Source organism: Leucoraja erinacea, chromosome 27 (assembly GCF_028641065.1).
Source record: "Leucoraja erinacea ecotype New England chromosome 27, Leri_hhj_1, whole genome shotgun sequence".
In the NCBI taxonomy this organism is placed as follows: domain Eukaryota; kingdom Metazoa; phylum Chordata; class Chondrichthyes; order Rajiformes; family Rajidae; genus Leucoraja; species Leucoraja erinaceus.
The window spans coordinates 26,923,614-26,942,792 of NC_073403.1; the positions used below are offsets into that span (position 1 = coordinate 26,923,614).

The following is a 19,179-nucleotide window of genomic DNA, read 5'->3' on the forward strand; positions in this document are numbered from 1 at the left end:
ACTCACGTACTGCATAAATACGTGGTACTCCATCAAGACAGGAAGGCTCTGCAGAGGGTAGTGAGGGGAGCAGAGAGGATCATTGGCGTCTCCCTACCCTCGGTACAAGAACTGTTGCAGAGCCGTTGTCTGAAAAAAGCTCAAAGAATTGCTAAGGACAAACTGCACCCCCTCCACATACACCTGGATATCCTGCCATCAGGCAAGAGATATCGCAGCATCAAAGACTGCTAAACAGCTTCCTGCCACAGGCTGTGACTCTACTAAACAGTCACTCTGTACTCACAGACACCTGATTCTGCGGCTTGGCACGGACACTTTAATAACTGGCACTGGCCACTTTAATAACTGGCACTGGCCACTCAAATCAGCCGCCCCGGACATTTTTATGATTGGTTTTACTGTATTTTAACGTTGTTGTTTTACCTGCTTTTAACTATTTATACTGTTCCATCAGGGACTGGATTGTTTTTTAGTGTTATTATGTGTGAAATGTTTTAAATTTCATGTGTGATGCTCTGGTATCCCCTGGGAAACGTCTTTTCATTTTGTACTGTACAACTGTTGCTTGCAAGATGACAATAAAGGTTGATTGATTGATTGAAAACAATCTCATTATGAATCTCTTCCTATGCTAAACTTTAGGAAGAAACTGGGTGAATTTTTCCAGACGAAGTATGATTGGGATTTGTTGGCTGCCCGTTCCATTTGGGCTTTTGGACCCGATACCACAGGCCCCAACATCTTGGTTGATGATACTCTACCGTCTGAAGTAAGTCCATCCATGAAAGAAAGGGCCTTTTCCCTGATTGATCTATTTATTGTATTTTCATAGTAGTAAATGAAATTTCATGAAAGAAATCGCATCATCTGTCCCCTCACCCTACTCTGCCATTCAAGAAGATCATAGTTGATCATGCTACCTCAAAGTCTGAGGTAGTATGATCAATACTCTCTCCCTAGACTGTTGATTTCTCTAATCTTCAGAAATCTTTAATATTCTGCTTTGAATGTCTGATTCTCCCTAGCCATTCGGCACAGAGAATGTGAAAGAATCACCAACGGGAGAAATTTATTTTCAGTCTTGTGTGAGGACTCCTTAATTTGAGACCAAGTCAAGTCAAGTCAAGTCATTTATTGTCTGGTGTCCCAGATAGGACGATTAAATTCTTGCTTGCTGCAGCACAACAAAATATTGTAAGCATAAATACAGAACAGTTCAGTGCATGAGCTCCGATTCCAAATTTGATAGCCAGGGCAAATATTCTTCTAAATCTATGTTGTTGAGTCCCGTCATATTTTTAATATATTTTAATGAGGTCACCTCAAACTTTTCCAGCTATAGAGAATATGTGCTTGGGCTGCTCAATTTCTCATGTAACATTCACACCATTCCAGGAAACAATTTGGTGAAAGTTCACTGTGTTTCCCCCTAAAGTAAATACATTGCTTTTAGGTAAGTGGTCCAAACCTGTGTACTCCACTCCAGGAGTGCTTTCAATAAGATTCTACATAACTGTATTAAGATATCTTTATTGTTTGCTCAAATTTCTCCACAATAAAGACGAGCAAATCATTTACCTTCCCATTTACCAGTCATATCTATTTGTTTGTCACCTATCTCTGAATATCAGCATTTACCGATTTTTCATAATTTAAAAGAATCTCAGCATTTCTGTTGACTAGAAATCCAGCTTCAACACCATAATTCCAACCAAACTCATCACCCTGGAACCAAACTCAGCATCTCATTCTGCAACTGAATCCTCGACCTCCTGACATATAGGCCACAATAAGGGTAGACATCAACTGCTCCTCCACGATAATCCTCAACACCAGTACCCTGTGATGCTGCGTACTCAGCCACTCAGTATACTCCCTATGCACTCAGATCTGTGTGGCCAAAGTCTCTTTCAGCCCCATCTACAAGATTGTAGATTATATCACAGTATTAAGCCGAATTTCAAACACGAATTCGACACAGTAACAGGAAGAAGATAGTGAATTTAGTGACATAGTGTCAGAACAACAACCTCTCCCCCTTTGTAATGAAAATTAGGGAGCTGGTCGTCGACTTCAGGGTGAAGTATTGCCCTTGCCTATATCAATGACACTGAGGTGGAGAGAGTCGAGTGTTTCAGGTGTAACAACAGTATGTCAACAACACCAAAAATCTGTCCTAGTCCAACCGCATTGATGCTGCAATTAGTAAAGCACGTCAATCCGTTTACTTCCTTGAAATTCTGCAGGTCCCGATGGGTTTTAGCAACTTTTGCAGATGCACCAAAGAAAGTATCCAATCCGGTTGCATCATAGACGAAGTGTTTCGACCCGAAACCTTTCCTATTTCCTTTGCTCCGTAGATGCTGCTTCACCCGCTGAGTTTCTCCAGCATTTTTGTCTACCTTCGATTTTCCACCATCTGCAGTTCCTTCTTAAGCATCATAGCTTGGTATGGCCACTGCATTGCCCAAGATTGTGAACACTGACGAGTATATCTTGTAGACCCATCTTCTCATCCATTTACTCTGTAGCTGTAACACTGCATACACACATTCTATCTTTGTTTCTCTTTTGCACTACCTTGCCATATATACAGTGCCCTCCATAATATTTGGGACAAAGTCCCATCATTTATTTATTTGCCTCTGTACTCCACAATTTGAGATTTATAATAGAAAAAAAAAAATCACATGTGGCTAAATTGCACAGTTAGATTTTTTAAAGGGTATTTTTATACATTACAACAGTATTTATGCATAGTCCCGTCCCCCCCCCCCCCCCCCCCCCCCCCCCATTTCAGGGCACCATAATGTTTGGGACACAGCAATGTCATGTAAATGAAAGTAGACATGTTTAGTATTTAGTTGCACATCCTTTGCATGCAATGACTGCTTAAAGTCAACGATTCATGGACATCACCAGTTGCTGGGTGTCTTCTCTGGTGATGCTCTGCCAGGCCAGTATTAGCTTTAGCTTATGCTTGTTTTGGGGGCTAGTCCCCTTCAGCTTCCTCTTCAGCATATAAAAGTTGCTCGATTGAGTTCAGATCGGATGATTGACGTGGCCACTCAAGAATTTACCATTTTTGAGCTTTGAAAACCTCCTTTGTTGATTTAGCTGTATGGGTGGGATCATTGTCTTGCTGTAGAATGAACCGCCGGCCAATGAGTTTTGAGGCATTAGTTTAAACTTGAGCAGATAGGATGTGTCTATACACTTCAGAATTCATTATGCTACTACCATCAGCAGTTGTATCATCAATAAAGATGAGTGGGCCTGTACCTTCAGCAGCCATACATGCCCAGGCCATAACACCCCCACCACCCATTCACAGATGAGGTGGTATGCATTGGATCTTGGGCAGTTCCTTCTCTCATCCATACTTTGCTCTTGCCATCACTCTGATATAAGTTAATCTTCATCTCATCTGTCCACCAAGACCTTTTTCCAGAACTGTGGTTGCTCTTTCAAGTACTTCTTGGCAAACTGTTCTGGCCATCCTATTTTTGCAGCTAACCAGTGGTTTGCATCTTGCAATGTAGCCTCTGTATTTCTGTTCATGAAGTCTTCTGCGGACGGTGGTCATTGACAAATCCACACCTGAAGAGTGTTTCTGACCTGTCGGACAGGTGTTTGGGAATTTGTCTTTACTATAGAAAAAAATTCTTCTGTCATCAGCTGTGGAGGTCTTCCTTGGCCTGCCAGTCCCTTTGTGATTAGTAAGCTCACCAGTGCTCTTTCTTCTTCATGATGTTACAAACAGTTGATTTTGGTAAGCCTAAGGTATGGCTGATGTCTCTAACAGTTTTATTCTTGTTTCTCAGTCTGATAATGGCTTCTTTGACTTTCATTAGCACAACTTTGGTCCTCATGTTGATAAACAGCAATACAAGTTTCCAAATGTGATGGAAAGACTGGAGGAAAGACTAGGTGCTGAGAGCTCTCTTATACCTGCATTAAGGACGCAATTAAACACACTTGAGCAATTACAAAAGCCTGTGCAGCCATGTGTCCCAAACATTATGGTGCCCTGAAATAGGGGGACTATGTATAAACACAGCTGTAATTTCTCCATGGTGAAAACAAAATGTATAAAAATACCGTTTCATAAAATCTGACAATGTGCACTTTAACCACATATGATTTTTTTTACTATTACAAATCTCAAATTGTTTGATAACAGAGGCAAATAAATAAATGATAGGTCTTTGTCCCAAACGTATGGAGGATACTGTATGTACTGACATATGGTATGAATTATCTGGAAAAGTCACACTTTCCACCACTTTTAACTCCATCTGCCACGTTGTTACCCAATCACCTAACTGTATTTATCCTGCGAAGCCTCTTTGTGACCTGCATTCCCACTAGGTTTTGTGTCATCAGGAAACTTGGAAATGTTAGGTTTGGTCCCTTCAGCCGTATCATTGGCATGGGTTATGAATGGTTGTGATCCAAGTGTGCTTCCCTACTTATTCCCACTTACCACAGTCTTACCTAAGAAATTTTAATAACTTAATAACATTTCGTTTGACTCCTCCCATTTACTCCAAATACAAGTCGTAGCTTTGGGCACGCGCATGGGCCCTAGCTATGCTTGCCTCTTTGTAGGGTACGTCGAACAATCCTTGTTGGAGACGTGCCAGGGCCCCATCCCCGACCTCTACCTCCGCTACATCGACAACTGCATTGGTGCTACCTCCTGCACCCACGCACAACTCACTGACTTCATCCATTTCACCACTAACTTCCATCTGGCACTCAAATACATCTGGACCATTTCCGACACTTCCCTACCATTTCTTGACCTCACTATCTCCATCGCAGGTGATAGACCTCTGACCGACATCCACCATAAACCCACTGACTCCCATGGCTATCTGAACTACACTTCTTCCCACCCTGCTTCCTGAAAGGACTCCATCCCCTACTCCCAATTCCTCCGTCTACACCGCATCTGCTCCCAGGATGAGGTGTTCCCAACTAGGGCATCGGAGATGTCCTCATTCTTCAGGGAGCGGGCGTTCCCCTCCTACCATAGATGAGGCTCTCACCAGGGTCTCTTCGATACCCTGTGACACTACTCTCTCTCCCCATCCCCCCCCACTCATAACAAGGGCAGAGTCCCCCTAGTTCTCACCTTCCACCGTACCAGCTGTCACATACAACAAATAATCCTCCGTCATTTTCGCCACCCCCAACGTGACATTTTCGCCACCCCCGTCCACCACTCGCCACATCTTCCCATCTCCTCCCCTGTCTGCTTTCCACAGAGACCGCTCCCTCCGTAACTCCCTGGTCAATTCATCCCTTCCCACCCGAACCACCCTCTCCCCGGGCACTTTCCCTTGCAACCACAAGAGATGCTACATTTGTCGCATTACCTCCTCCCTTGACTCCATTCAAGAACCCAATCAGTCGTTCCAGGTGCGACAGAGGTTCACCTGCACCTCCTCCAACCTCATCTATTGCATCTGCTGCTCTAGATGTCAGCTGCTCTACATCGGTGAGACCAGGCATAGGCTTGGCGATCGCTTCGCCGAACACCTCCGCTCGGTCCGCAATAACCAACCTGATCTCCCAGTGGCTGAGCACTTCAACTCCCCCTCCCATTCCCAATCCGACTTTTCTGTCCTGGGCCTCCTCCATGGCCAGATTGAAGATCATCGGAAATTGGAGGAGCAGCACCTCATATTTCACTTTGGTAGTTTGTACCCCAGCGGCAAGAACATTGACTTCTCCAATTTCAGGTAGCCCTTACTGTCTCCTCCCCTTCTCAACTCTCCCTCAGCCCTCTGGCTCTTCTTCCATTCAATATTCTTCCCGCCCCCCCCCCCTTTTCCCTCTGCCCACCCTAGCCCATCAGTCTGAAGAAAGGGTTTCGCCTCATCTATTTGCAAATCTGAATGATGTCCTCCTACCTTCTTTCCTTCCCTTTCTTGAAAGGTGATATCAAACATCCAACTCTCTAATTTGCAAATGCCTTTTAAAAATTGTAATAGTATCTGCCTCCAGTACCTTCTATGGCAACTCTTTACAAATATTCACCATCCTCTGTGTGAGAAATGTGTCCCCCAGTTATTATTTAAATATACGTATAGTATATGTCTTTCGATTTAAACCAGCATCTGCAGTTTTTATTATATATATAAAAACAACAAAGGTCCCAACACTGATTCCTATGATACACCCCTTGTATAGATATATAGTCAGAAAACACCAATCCACCACTAACCCCTCTCCTATTTCCAAACCAATTTTGGATCCATTCCAACAACACACCTTGACCGGCTGTTCCTGCCCGCCATGTCCAGAGTGGTACTTATGAGTTTACTCTCCTATCCTGTTTTCCCTTTATCCATTTCTTGGTCATCCTTTGCTGAATTCTAAATACACACTATTTCTAGGCTGTTGTTTCTGACAACTTTCTAAACCTTTTTCTTATATTAAGTACTCTTTTTACCTGTTTTCCATAGCTGTACCACTCTTCCTGTTATATTTGTTTAGTCACAAAAGAATATAAATTTGAACAAAATCATGTAATATTTCCGCAGTGTGAACTATTACCTAGCCCATGCTGGAATCTGTCATATTACCTACATCACAGCTTCATTATTTATACCTTATAGGTGGATAAAGCACTTTTGGGTTATGTGAAAGACAGCATTGTCCAGGGATTCCAGTGGGGAACACGAGAAGGACCACTTTGTGATGAGCGTATGTATTAACTAGTGTAAAATCTAATGATTTTGTTTATTTTCTATGTAATAGGTCGTAATTGCTCCCAACGTTTAAAGTAGAAGCATGCAAATTGGAGATATTTTGTTATTGTCTTATTATAAAAAGTTTATTCATTGATTCCCCAAATGTTTGACACATGCACTCATAACTTTTTTGCAAGACAATGCCATGCAAAGTTGGGGCTGAATCTGTAATAAATTATGGATTGCAATTAAATAGATTTTCTACTATATTTTCCTCAATACATTGCAAAAATAAAACTAAAGTAAACTTGAAGAAAATTTAATTCCAACAAATCTGGGGCAGTGTACTTCATATTTAATGTTGGAGCAATAGTCTGTGTTACATGGATACTTGAAAGTGAACTTTGACTGTATTACGCCTAATGAAAGTGAAATTTGTTTGCTTTAGTGAGAGGAAAATATATTGGAACACCAGTCCTTTGGGAATTTTCCATCTCACAATTAATTTGATTGTATGAGTGAGCGAGGCTCTGAACATGGCAGTGTTGCAGGCTAATTTATCCAAGGAGTGAAGCAAGCACATGATGATGTTTAGAAAAAGACACAAAGTGTATTATAACTCAGCACATCAGGCAACATGCCTGGAGAATTTGGATATGTGATGTTTCGGGTCGAGACCCTATCCGTGTTCTCCAGAAATGCTGCCTTGCCTGTTGAGATACTTTGTCTCTTTTATTGTAAACCAGCATCTGCAGTTCCTTGTGACAACACAGGATAATTTGATGCTCTTACAAGAGGACTGAATTGGTAAGAAACTTCATCCCATCACAGGATCAAGACAATTTCCACCCTGAATCAATTAAAAAATATGTGTACCCATTTTCTATGCTAATCAATCACTGGAATTCCACAGATTGGCATTAAAGAAAGTAATTGCATTTATATAGCGCATCTGACTCTCTCGGGCCATTGCAAACGATCTTGTAGTCAATTAAGTACTTTTTGAGTGTAGTTACCATTGTAATGTAGAAAACATTATGACATATTGTTGCTCTGCAGCTCTGACAATATAATATTGATCAGATAATGTGCCTCGTCCTCTCCCTAAGTACTGTAGTGTCACGATAGATTTATATAAGTATGGATTTAAAGGTGATTTGGCAATCTCCTTCGTGGTACAGCTTGAGCTATTGACTTCACAGAGTTTGTGGGCTTACATACAAAGGAGATTCATCTGCAGCATTGTAAGGATTAAAAAAGAAACTTAGGATTGATAATATAAAATAGTAAAAAAAAATAATCACCAGCTAAAATGGAGCTCCAAACACACAGAAAATTCCATGAAGATAGACACAAAAAGCTGGAGTAACTCAGCAGGACCTGGAGAGAAGGAATGAGTGACGTTTCGGGTCGAGACCCTTCTCAGACCCGAACCAATGCAGCGGGTCGAGACTGTTCCATCAGACTGGAATCAAAATTTCTTGTATGCTGCAACGGTGTACTTTAGGATGATTCTGGATAGATAAATGGTCTTTGTTCATGTAAACTCAATGAATGTATTCAGAGGTACACAAAAAAGCTGGAGAAACTCAGCGGGTGCAGCAGCATCTATGGAGCGAAGGAAATAGGCAACATTTCGGGCCGAAACCCTTCTTCAGACTCATTCATTCTTCAGAATGTATTCAGAGATTTAGGGCAGCACGGTGGCGCAGTGGTAAAGTTGCTGCCTTACAGGTCCAGAGACCCGGGTACAATCCTGACTATACGTGCTGTCTGTAAGGAATTTGTATGTTCCCCCTGTGACTGTGTGTGTTTTCTCAGGATGCCCCGGTTTCCTCCCACACTGCAAAGACGTACAGGTATATAGGTTAATTGGCTTCTGTAAATTGTCCCTAGTGTGTAGGATTGTGCTAGTGTACGGGGTGATAGTTGATCTGTGCGAACTCTCTGGGGGTTGGAGCATCTCGGTGGGCCGCTGCATCTCTAGAGTCTAAAGTAAAGATTGGATATAAGTAATAAAAAACCTTTTTCATTTAAGAGATCCTTCAAAATTGTTGTTAAATAGCAGTTATGTTAAGTGTCTCATCCCAAAACATCACCAATCCATTTTCCCCGGGATCCTGCCTGACCCGCTGAGTTACTACCACACTTTGTGTCGTTTTGAGCAGTTTTACTCATGTGGACATGCAACCATTATGTTCATAAATAAAATCTTTAAAACCTATGATACAATTAAAATATGTCAATCTGGCAACATTGGTTGAAGAATAGATGTTGACCAGAGGATCAATTTGCTTTTTTAATTAACTCCTGGGATGTTGAATAAATGTTGAATACATTTCTACAAGTACTGTATGGACAGTTAAATTAAGTTATAATTGCAATTATATGGAAGTGCATCGTCCCCTCATTATACTTAGCATAGAGCAAGCACCGATAATGTCAAGATTATAAAAATAAAGTTAAAGAATGATTTACTGATAAATAAACTTTCCATTTGAGTGCTAAACTCATTTCACCAGTATCCATGAATAATAATTGTATAGCAATATTTTTGCAAAACTATAATTTTTGAATCAAAAATGGCAATGTTGTAGTATTGAAATTTGAATGCTTTATTTCACAGTATAAACTGATTTAACGTTGAAGGTGTCTGAGGATTTGTGTTGTTTTTATGCAGCAATTCGTAATGTGAAGTTCAAGATTCTTGATGCAGTGATTGCACAGGAGCCGTTACACAGGGGTGGAGGACAAATTATTCCCACAGCCAGGCGAGTCGTGTATTCCGCTTTCTTGATGGTAAGCATTTCCAGTCAACGTTTTGTCACTTGGGGTGCTCAATTAATTCACCAGATCACTGTGTATTTTAGTAATGGGCCAGTCCCACTTAGTCGATTTTTTGGGCGACTACAGGCGACTGCTGCAAAATTTTCAACGTTGAACATTTTTCAACGACAGTGACGACAATTTTTGCTGTCATAGGTTAACGTATGTGGTGTCGTAGGTGAACTCCATTAAAACTAGTCCCTGGCAGTCGCCTAAGTGGGACAGGCCCATAAGATTACACAAAAGCTTGCATGGTGGAATTTGTTTTATTATGCAAAATATTTGACCGATTTGTGAGCAAAATGTCTGGTAGTTTTTCTTGTCTCTGCACTGCCTCTCCCAAGTTAAGCGTATGGCAGGGAGTTTCACTGTTTCGTTGCAGCTGAGACTGATCTAAATAAATGCACATGTAACTTCTAGCTGCAGGGCAGCACAGTGGCACAGCTGCTACCTCACAGCGGCGGAGGCCCAGCTTTGAACCTGACCTCAGGTGGTGTCTGTGGAATTTGTGCGTTCTCTCTTTAGCCACGTGGGTTAACTCCAGGTGTTCCGGTTTCCGCCCACATCCCAAAACCGTGCAGTTAATTGGCTTCTGTAAGTTGGTCTTAGTGGTTAGGATGTGGATGGGAAAGAAGGATAATATGGTCGGCATGTGCTCGATGGGCTGAAGGGCCTGTTTCAATGCTGTATCTCTAAACATATGGGATACCAAACACAAGTGAGATTTTCCTGTCCTGGAAATGTATTCACATGAACAATTTATCAGTTCATTAGTTTGTGAAATATCTACCAAAATACTGTTGGTGTCCTGTAGGATTACTCATGAATAATCCATTTGTTTTACAGGCCACTCCTCGTTTGATGGAACCATATTACTTTGTGGAGGTGCAAGCACCAGCAGACTGTGTATCAGCCGTGTATACTGTCTTAGCTAGGAGAAGGTAAGCAGATTCATGAGTTCCTGTCATGTTTTAATATCGTTTATAGATTTAAACCTTGTGCTGTATTCACTGCAGAATAGACTGAGTGCAGAGGAAATCAACTAAAAAAATCTCTGCTCTAGGTTTAAATTACCAAATGATCACATTTTGTTTAAAAACTAATTATATCATTGTAGACAAAAATGCTGGAGAAACTCAGCGGGTGAGGCAGCATCTATGGAGCGAAGGAAATAGTCAACGCTTCTGGTCGAGACCCTTCTTTTTGGTTAAATACTAATTATATCATTCCTCGACCAGAGAAGCAACCTATACCCAGCCACTGACACTCTCCTCCGCCTAGCGGAGCTGGTCCTTACCCTCAATAACTTCACGTTCGACTCCTCCCATTTCCTCCAAATACAAGGCGTAGCTATGGGCACACGCATGGGCCCCAGCTATGCCTGTCTATTTGTCGGTTACGTCGAGCAATCCTTGTTCAATACATACCAGGGCCCCATCCCCGACCTCTACCTCCGCTACATCGACGACTGCTTTGGTGCCACCTCCTGAACCCGCACACAACTGACTGACTTCATCCACTTCACCACTAACTTCCATCCGGCACTCAAATACACCTGGACCATTTCCGACACTTCCCTACCATTCCTTGACCTCACTATCTCCATTGCAGGTGATAGACTTCTGACCGACATACACTATAAACCCACTGACTCCCATGGCTATCTGGACTACACTTCTTCCCACCCTGCTTCCTGTAAGGACTCCATCCCCTGCTCCCAATTCCTCCGTCTACGCCGCATCTGCTCCACGGATGAGGCGTTCCACACCAGGACATCTGAAATGTCCTCATTATTCAGGGAACGGGGGTTCCCCTCCTCCACCATAAATGAGGCTCGCACCAGGGTCTCTTCCATACCCCGCAACACTGCTCTCTCTCCCCATCCCCCCACTCGCAACAAGGGCAGAGTCCCCCTAGTCCTCACCTTTCACCCCACCAGCCGTCACATACAAAAGGTAATCCTCCGTCAGTTTCGCCACCTCCAACGTGACCCCACCACTCGCCACATCTTCCCATCTCCCCCCATATCTGCCTTCCGCAAAGACCGCTCCCTCCATAACTCCCTTGTCAATTCTTCCCTTCCCTCTCGTACCACCCCCTCCCCGGGCACTTTCCCTTGCAACCGCAAGAGATGCAACACTTGTCCCTTTACCTCCCCCCTCGACTCCGTACAAGGACCCAAGCAATCGTTCCAGGTGCGACAGAGGTTTACCTGCATCTCCTCCAACCTCAGCTATTGCATCCGCTGCTCTAGATGTCAGCAGATCTATATCGGTGAGACCAAGCGGAGGTTGGGCGATAGTTTCGCCGAACACCTCCGCTCGGTCCGCAATAACCAAGCTGACTTCCCGGTGGCTTAGCACTTCAACTCCCCCTCCCACTCCGTCTCCGACCTCTCTGTCCTGGGTCTCCTCCATGGCCACAGCGAGCAGCACCGGAAATTGGAGGAACAGCACCTCATATTCCGTTTGGGGAGTCTGCATCCTGGGGGCATGAACATCGAATTCTCCCAATTTTGTTAGTCCTTGCTGTCTCCTCCCCTTCCTCAGTCCCCCTGCTGTCTCCTCCCATCCCCCAGCCTTCGGGCTCCTCCTCCTTTTTCCTTTCTTGTCCCCGCCCCCGATCAGTCTGAAGAAGGGTTTCGGCCTGAAACGTTGCCTATTTCCTTCGCTCCATAGATGCTGCTGCACCCGCTGAGTTTCTCCAGCTTTTTTGTGTACCTAATTATATCATTGTTGTCCATGTAAACCAAATAATTATACGACTGGATAACTGAACTTGAACGTTATTGGACAACCCGAATGGAGATATTTATAGTATTTATTTAAGGTACAACTCACACACAGTCAATAGATCGCTACTAGTGTCATGCAATATTCAATGAGTGTGAAACCAAACAGATTTAGTTTCCAGACACAAGGAACTACTAATGATGGTTTGCAAAAGAAAGTGCTGGAGTAACTCAGCAGGCCAGGCAGTGACACAAATTTTCGCTTATCCCAGAGTCTGAAGAAGGGTCCTGACCTGAAACATCACCTATCCATATCTCCAGAGATGCTTCCTGACCTGCTGAGTTACTGCAGCATTTTGTATTACTGACTTCTGTCCAATTTTTTTCCTCTTTACCCATTGCTTGCCTGTCTTTTCTTGTCTCCTTCCCTAAGAAACAAATTTGTATTGGATTATTGTTTCACTTGCAGATCTCTGCTACCTCATCCTAGTGACTGTTGCTTGCGAACTGAGGCAGTAGGTTTCCTGTTTCATTGTGGCTGAGATGCTTATTATTTGAAGTTCGCACAACTGCAGTTTCATTCATGACCAGGGCCATGCAAACAGAAGTGAGATTTTATTTTCTCGCTCAGCATGAGGATGATGGAATCTCTGCTCAGTAGTTTACCAGGTGATTATTTTACCCTGAGCTATTGCCACATCTAGAGAAATAAAGCTTCACAGCAATGTATGATATCTCTAAAGACTACGGAATTTGCCCAAGCAATAGTATTCTAGTCTGCAGATCTCCAACCAAATAAGTTGTATTGAGGACATTTCACCTTTGGTATGAATACCAATTTAAACAATACACATTTATCATGGTTTATCGGACCTTTATGATGAGGATTTGAGTTATAAATATATTTTTAAATGTAGCTGCGCACAGTCCCTCAAAAGCTGGTCATTGTAAACGTGAATGGAGAAGATGATCCATCTACAGTGGTTTTATGTTTCATCCACAGAGGCCACGTCACCCAGGATGCACCAATCCCAGGTTCTCCACTTTATACAATTAAAGCATTTGTACCAGCTATTGACTCGTTCGGTTTTGAGACAGACTTGCGGACACACACTCAAGGACAGGCTTTCTCCCTCTCGGTCTTTCATCATTGGCAGGTGAGAACTTACTAGTCATAAGTAAACAGTTGCTCTATATTTTGCACCGTATATTTCCTTAATCAATTGATATCAAAGAGTTGCATGGCTGTATGCTTGCATGAAAGAAAAGTTTATCGAAGAGATTTAACACATTAAATCAACCATTGTTGCTGCCTCCCACTAGATTGTGTGTGATGTGCTTTACTGAGATACCACAGTGAATATAGTGCCACATACTTAGTGGGTATATTTGCATTTGAAGATCTATAGAGTTTGACTACTGATGCATCAATGAAGCATTTGGAGCGATACATTGGTACTGATCGGAGTTGGATGTTGTACTTCCCACGATGGCAGTGATGGACTACATTTCAGTTTTTAGTTTTACTTTAGTTTTCTATTGTCACGTGTACCAGGTACTGTGAAAAGCCTTTTGTTTGCGTGATATCCAATCAAAGAAAAGACTATACTAGAATACTATACTAAGATAGTTGAAAGGTCTGCAATGAGGTGTGAAAGACAAACGTGATCACGGCTGCTTTTGTCTTTAAAAAAGAGGCATTAATCCCATGGGTGAATTTGCATTCGATGAGACCTGAATAATTAAATGTCAACTTTTTTCAATCCAGTGATTACGAGGCAAATTCAAAATCAGGAAATAAAAATCTTGCATAAGTAAAACTCACTTTGTTGTAAAACCCCAATGAGTTCCATAATCTCCTAACGTAAGGAAATTTATCATCATTGCCAATCTGGTCTGTGGCCAATATCCTTCATTTGCTATCATGTATCTCATGTTCTAAGTCACAGGGTGGTAATAATCTCTGCATGTGGGCATTAAATGGATGTTGTGTAAGTAATGCTGATGCTATGGGAGTTATTTGAATATTGAAATGTGGTTGTACTAAATCCCAAACATGTTCAATAAATACATAAGTTTGTTTGGAGACAGAGTGAAAACAAACATCACTGTAATGATTTAAAGTGATAAAGTTGTGGTAATTTTAATAGATTGTGCCGGGTGATCCTTTGGACAAAAGCATCGTCATCAGACCCTTGGAGCCACAGCCTGCTCCCCACTTGGCCCGAGAGTTCATGATCAAAACAAGGAGGAGAAAGGTAATTATTACCAGGGCACAGTGTAAAACTAGCATTAACGTTCCACCCTCAGTAACAGGAAGTGTGAATTATGCTGCTGCAAAAGCACATTCTTTTCTTGATTACATCGGGAGCATGAGTCACTGTTACCCCATTTTTCATTGCTTCTTTTAAAATTGTTACTTATCCCAGATACTTTTAAGGTTTTGGTTTATTATTGTCATGTGCGGTGACGTACAGTTAAACGTTTTGCTTTCAATGCTATCCAATCAGATCAAATAATGGTGTACATAATATGACGACACGTCCTCTCCAGGCCACAGCCCAATTAAGGGAAATTGGATCAATTTACCCAATCCTATTGACCTACCCCATATAAACCCTGGAGCCCAGAGGGGAATGAAGCAGTGGGGATGATTCTAGACTCTCTTGTTTGTCTCGCAAAGCGCATTGGATGAGTTCACCGCACTGTGTGTGCTGTGGTATCCATTGTTGATCCCACGATATGACCGACGCCACAATAAATACAACCAAATCAAACTTAAGTACAATAGGTAGAGCAAATGTAAAGATGCAGGAAGCATAATATAGTTCTCATTGTAACGCACCAGTTCCCATAGGGGTAGAAGTGAATCGGACAGTACCCTAGCTTATGGAATGACAGTTCAGATCTGGTAACTGGGGAAGAAGCTGTTCCCGAGTGTGGTGATGCATACTTTTAAGCTCCTGACTTGTCACAAGCATTCTTGGATGGATTTGTGTTTTGGTTTTACTTAGCTAACGGCTTGTCCTTTTGGGCGGCTGAGATGGAGTATAGACTTTTCATATAGTTAAGGACAAAAGATCTATTCAAGAACAAAGGCCCTTTAGTACAGAAATAATCAAATTCTTAACTGTCTGCATATTTTTTTGTATGGTCAAGATCCAAATGTAAGTCAAAGAAATTAAAACAGGTTGGGAAAGTTGGAATCGTGTGGCCTTTTCACTCTGAATATTCCACATCAATCTGAGAAATATATGTTTTATGGGCAGCTCGGTGCAGTTGCTTTTTCTGAATATTGCAAGAAGGATAATATTTTATAACCAGGTGGTGAATGAAAAAATATTTGGAAGGCATAACAACACTCTGAAGATAAAGTAATTTGTTTTCATAAATAAATGGTGGGTTATTCTTGGAAGAGACAACGAAGAAAGATGCACGATAGATTGGGCCTCCAGCGGCACCTGATGCACTTGGAAGAGAATAATGAGGAAAGATGCACATTTGGCTACTTCAATGACACATTGGTACTTTATTGTCACATGTATAGTGCCCTCCATAATGTTTGGGACAAAGATCCATCATTTATTTGTTTGCCTCTGTACTCCACAACTTGAGATTTGTAATAGAAAAAAATCACGAGATTTAAGTGCACATTGTCAGATTTTATTAAAGGCCATTTTTATACATTTTGGTTACACCATGTAGAAATTAAAGCTGTGTTTATACATAGTCCTCCTATTTCAGGGCACCATAATGTTTGGGACACATGGCTTCACAGGCGTTTGTAATTGCTCAGGTGTATTTAATTGCCTCCTTAATGCAGGTAGAAGAAAGCTCTCAGTATTTAGTCTTTCCATCACCTTTGGAAACTTTTATTGCTGTTTATCAACATGAGGACCAAAGTTGTGTCAATGAAAGTCAAAGAAGCCATTATCAGACTGAGAAACAAGTATAAAACTGTTAGAGACAGGCTTACCAAAATTAACTGTTTGGAATATCATGAAGAAGAAAGAAGAAAGCTTACTGATCGCAAAGGGACTGGCAGGCCCAGAAAGACCTCCACAGCTGATGGCAGACGCATTCTCTCTATAATAAAGAAAAATCTCCAAACACCTGTCCGACAGATCAGAAACACTCTTCAGGAGTCAGGTGTGGATTTGCCAATGGCCACTGACCACAGAAAACTTCATGAACAGAAATACAGAGGCTACACTGCAAGATGCAAACCACTGGTTAGCTGCAAAAATAGGATGGCCAGGTTACAGTTTGCCAAGAAGTACTTGAAAGAACAACCACAATTCTGGAAAAAGGTCTTGTGGACAGATGAGACGAAGATTAACTTATATCAGAGTGATGGCAACAGCAAAGTATGGAAGAGAGAAGGAACTGCCCAAGATCCAAAGCATACTACCTCATCTGTGAAACACGGTGGTGGGGGTGTTACGGCCTGGGCATGTATGGCTGCAGAAGGTACTGGCCCACTTATCTTCATTGATGATACAACTGCTGATGGTAGTAGCAAAATGAATTCTGAAGTATATCGACACACCCAACCTGCTCAAGTTCAAACAAATGCCTTGAAACACATTGGCCGGCGGTTCATTCTACAGCTGAAGAGAAAACTGAAGGGGACTAGCCCCCAAAACAAGCATAAGCTAAAGATTGCTGTGAAGAAGGCAGAGCATCACCAGAGAAGACACCCAGCAACTGGTGATATCCATGAATCACAGACTTCAAGCAGTCATTGCATGCAAAGGATATGCAACAAAATATTAAACATGACTACTTTCATTTACATGGCATTGCTGTGTCCCAAACATTATGGTGCCCTGAAATGGGGGGACTATGTATAAACACTGCTGTAATTTCTACATGGTGAAACCAAAATGTATAAAAATACCCTTTATTAAAATCTGACAATGTGCACTTTGCCCACATGTGATTTTTTTCTATTACAAATCTCAAATTATAGAGACAGAGGCAAATAAATAAATGATGGGTCTTTGTCCCAAACATTATGGAGGGCACTGTACTTGTATACAGTGAATTCTTTATTTTGCATACATTGCAGTGAAGTCTTACTATCGTACCCAAGTTCAAGCGTGTAAGGATTACAGTTTTATTCCCCTGATATTCCCAATAACACCCCCTAGAATCTACCACTCACCAATACACAATGATCAATTTACAACGACCAATTAACTTGCCAATCTAGTATAGTTGGGAGATACATCATGGAAACAGGTCCTTCGGCCCACCGAGTCCACGCCGACCATTGATCCCTCGTTGACACTAGTTTTCTGTTATCCTGCTTTCTCATCCATTCCCTACATGTTAGGGGAAAGTTACAGAGGACCAATTAACCTACAAACCTGCATGCCTTTAGGATGTGGAAGGTAACTGAAGCACCCGGAGGAAACCCACACGTTCGCAAGGAGAAATTGCAAAGTCCACACAGACGGCACCCAACGTCAGGATTGAACCCTGGTCTCGCGCTGTGGGGCAGAAGCTCTACCAGCTGCGCCACTGTGCCGCCCTGTATCAATGGAGGGCACAGAGTCCAGAAATCTGCATGACCCTGGGGTGTGTGAGGAAACCGAGAACCCTGAGGAAAATCCAGTCGCAGGGAGAATGGGCAAACTGCACACAGACAGTACCAACAGACCGACAGGGTCGAGATTGAACTAGTTGTGAAACAGTATCCGTGCCTTCTTTACCACATTTTCCAACTGATTATCACAAAAAACCTTTTGCCATAGGAGGTATCACAGTCAAATAATAATCTTTAATTATGTAAAAGCCCTGAAATAACTCAGTGTTTATATATACTAGGTTAATTGCCACATTGTATCAAATGTAGCAAATTTAAATATATACATGAAAATGTAAGCATCAATCTGATATGTGATTGTTCCTTCTATTAACAGGGCCTCAGTGAAGATGTTAGTATCAGCAAGTTTTTCGACGATCCTATGTTGCTGGAGCTTGCAAAACAAGACGTGGTCCTTAATTATCCATTGTAACTGGAGCAACAATCTCGGAGCAGGGATGCAATTTTCTTGCAACTCATGGCAGGATTTTGTACATTTTACTGTTTAGACAAAACCACACCGATGCTTGGGAAAGCATGGATTGAATAGGCCAGAAAGTGAGGTGTTCTAAATTTTGTATTTTAGAGTTGCAGGTTCAATGTTTCTTATAGAAGACATTTCAAAATAAAGGTGGTTCATTTTTCTTTCATTTGTTGATTGAGTTTCATTTCAAAAAGAGAACATGATATATTATGCAGGCTTATTTTACAGAGAAAACAGAAAATTGTGTCAATGTTCTGCAGATCTGGCAACATCTGTGGTAAGAGAACCAGTTAATGTTTCAGGGTGAAGACTTTTAATGGACGACTTGAACCTAAAACTATGTTACTCTTTCTACAAATGCTGCCAGACCTGTCGAGTGTTTCTCGCACTTTGTGTTTATTGAAAATTGGTACCATTTTTTTTACTGCCAGTTTTACATTAACATCTAACTTGGTTATTACAAATTTTAAATTATGTTGGTTGGGCAGAAAATAGTTACTCAAAAAATAGTTGAGCACTCACGTGTTCTAAATTGGTTCATTAAAGAACAAGAAATCCTGTGTGCAATGTTGTGCAAATCCAAAACACATTCTTGAAAAATACTTTTTCCCACCTAGTCCATGCCGACCAACAAACACCCATGCACATTTGTTCTCTGTTATCCCACGTTCGCAACCACTCCCTACATCAGCGTTTCTCAACCTTTTCACCCTTGCGGACCACTTGAAATAATTTTCATGTCTCAGGGAACCCCTACATAAAAATTATTATATATCTTTATTAATCATTCTTTCTCTTTCATAAAGATCATAAGGCAAACATAATATATTTTTCTGATAAT

General features: G+C 41.8%; 1 protein-coding gene across 1 annotated transcript in view; it reads left to right on the forward strand.

The window, feature by feature from the left end:
* eftud2 (elongation factor Tu GTP binding domain containing 2) overlaps nucleotides 1–18,504 on the forward strand; it is a 60,826-nt gene extending 42,322 nt beyond the window's left edge. The window contains exons 22-28 of the mRNA XM_055657335.1: nucleotides 646–772; nucleotides 6,633–6,720; nucleotides 9,388–9,506; nucleotides 10,380–10,474; nucleotides 13,268–13,421; nucleotides 14,415–14,522; nucleotides 18,192–18,504. Coding sequence (XP_055513310.1) covers nucleotides 646–772; nucleotides 6,633–6,720; nucleotides 9,388–9,506; nucleotides 10,380–10,474; nucleotides 13,268–13,421; nucleotides 14,415–14,522; nucleotides 18,192–18,287 — 787 coding nt within the window. The 3' untranslated portion in view covers nucleotides 18,288–18,504. The remainder of the gene's footprint in view (nucleotides 1–645; nucleotides 773–6,632; nucleotides 6,721–9,387; nucleotides 9,507–10,379; nucleotides 10,475–13,267; nucleotides 13,422–14,414; nucleotides 14,523–18,191) is intronic.
* The last annotated feature ends 675 nt before the right edge of the window (nucleotides 18,505–19,179 follow it).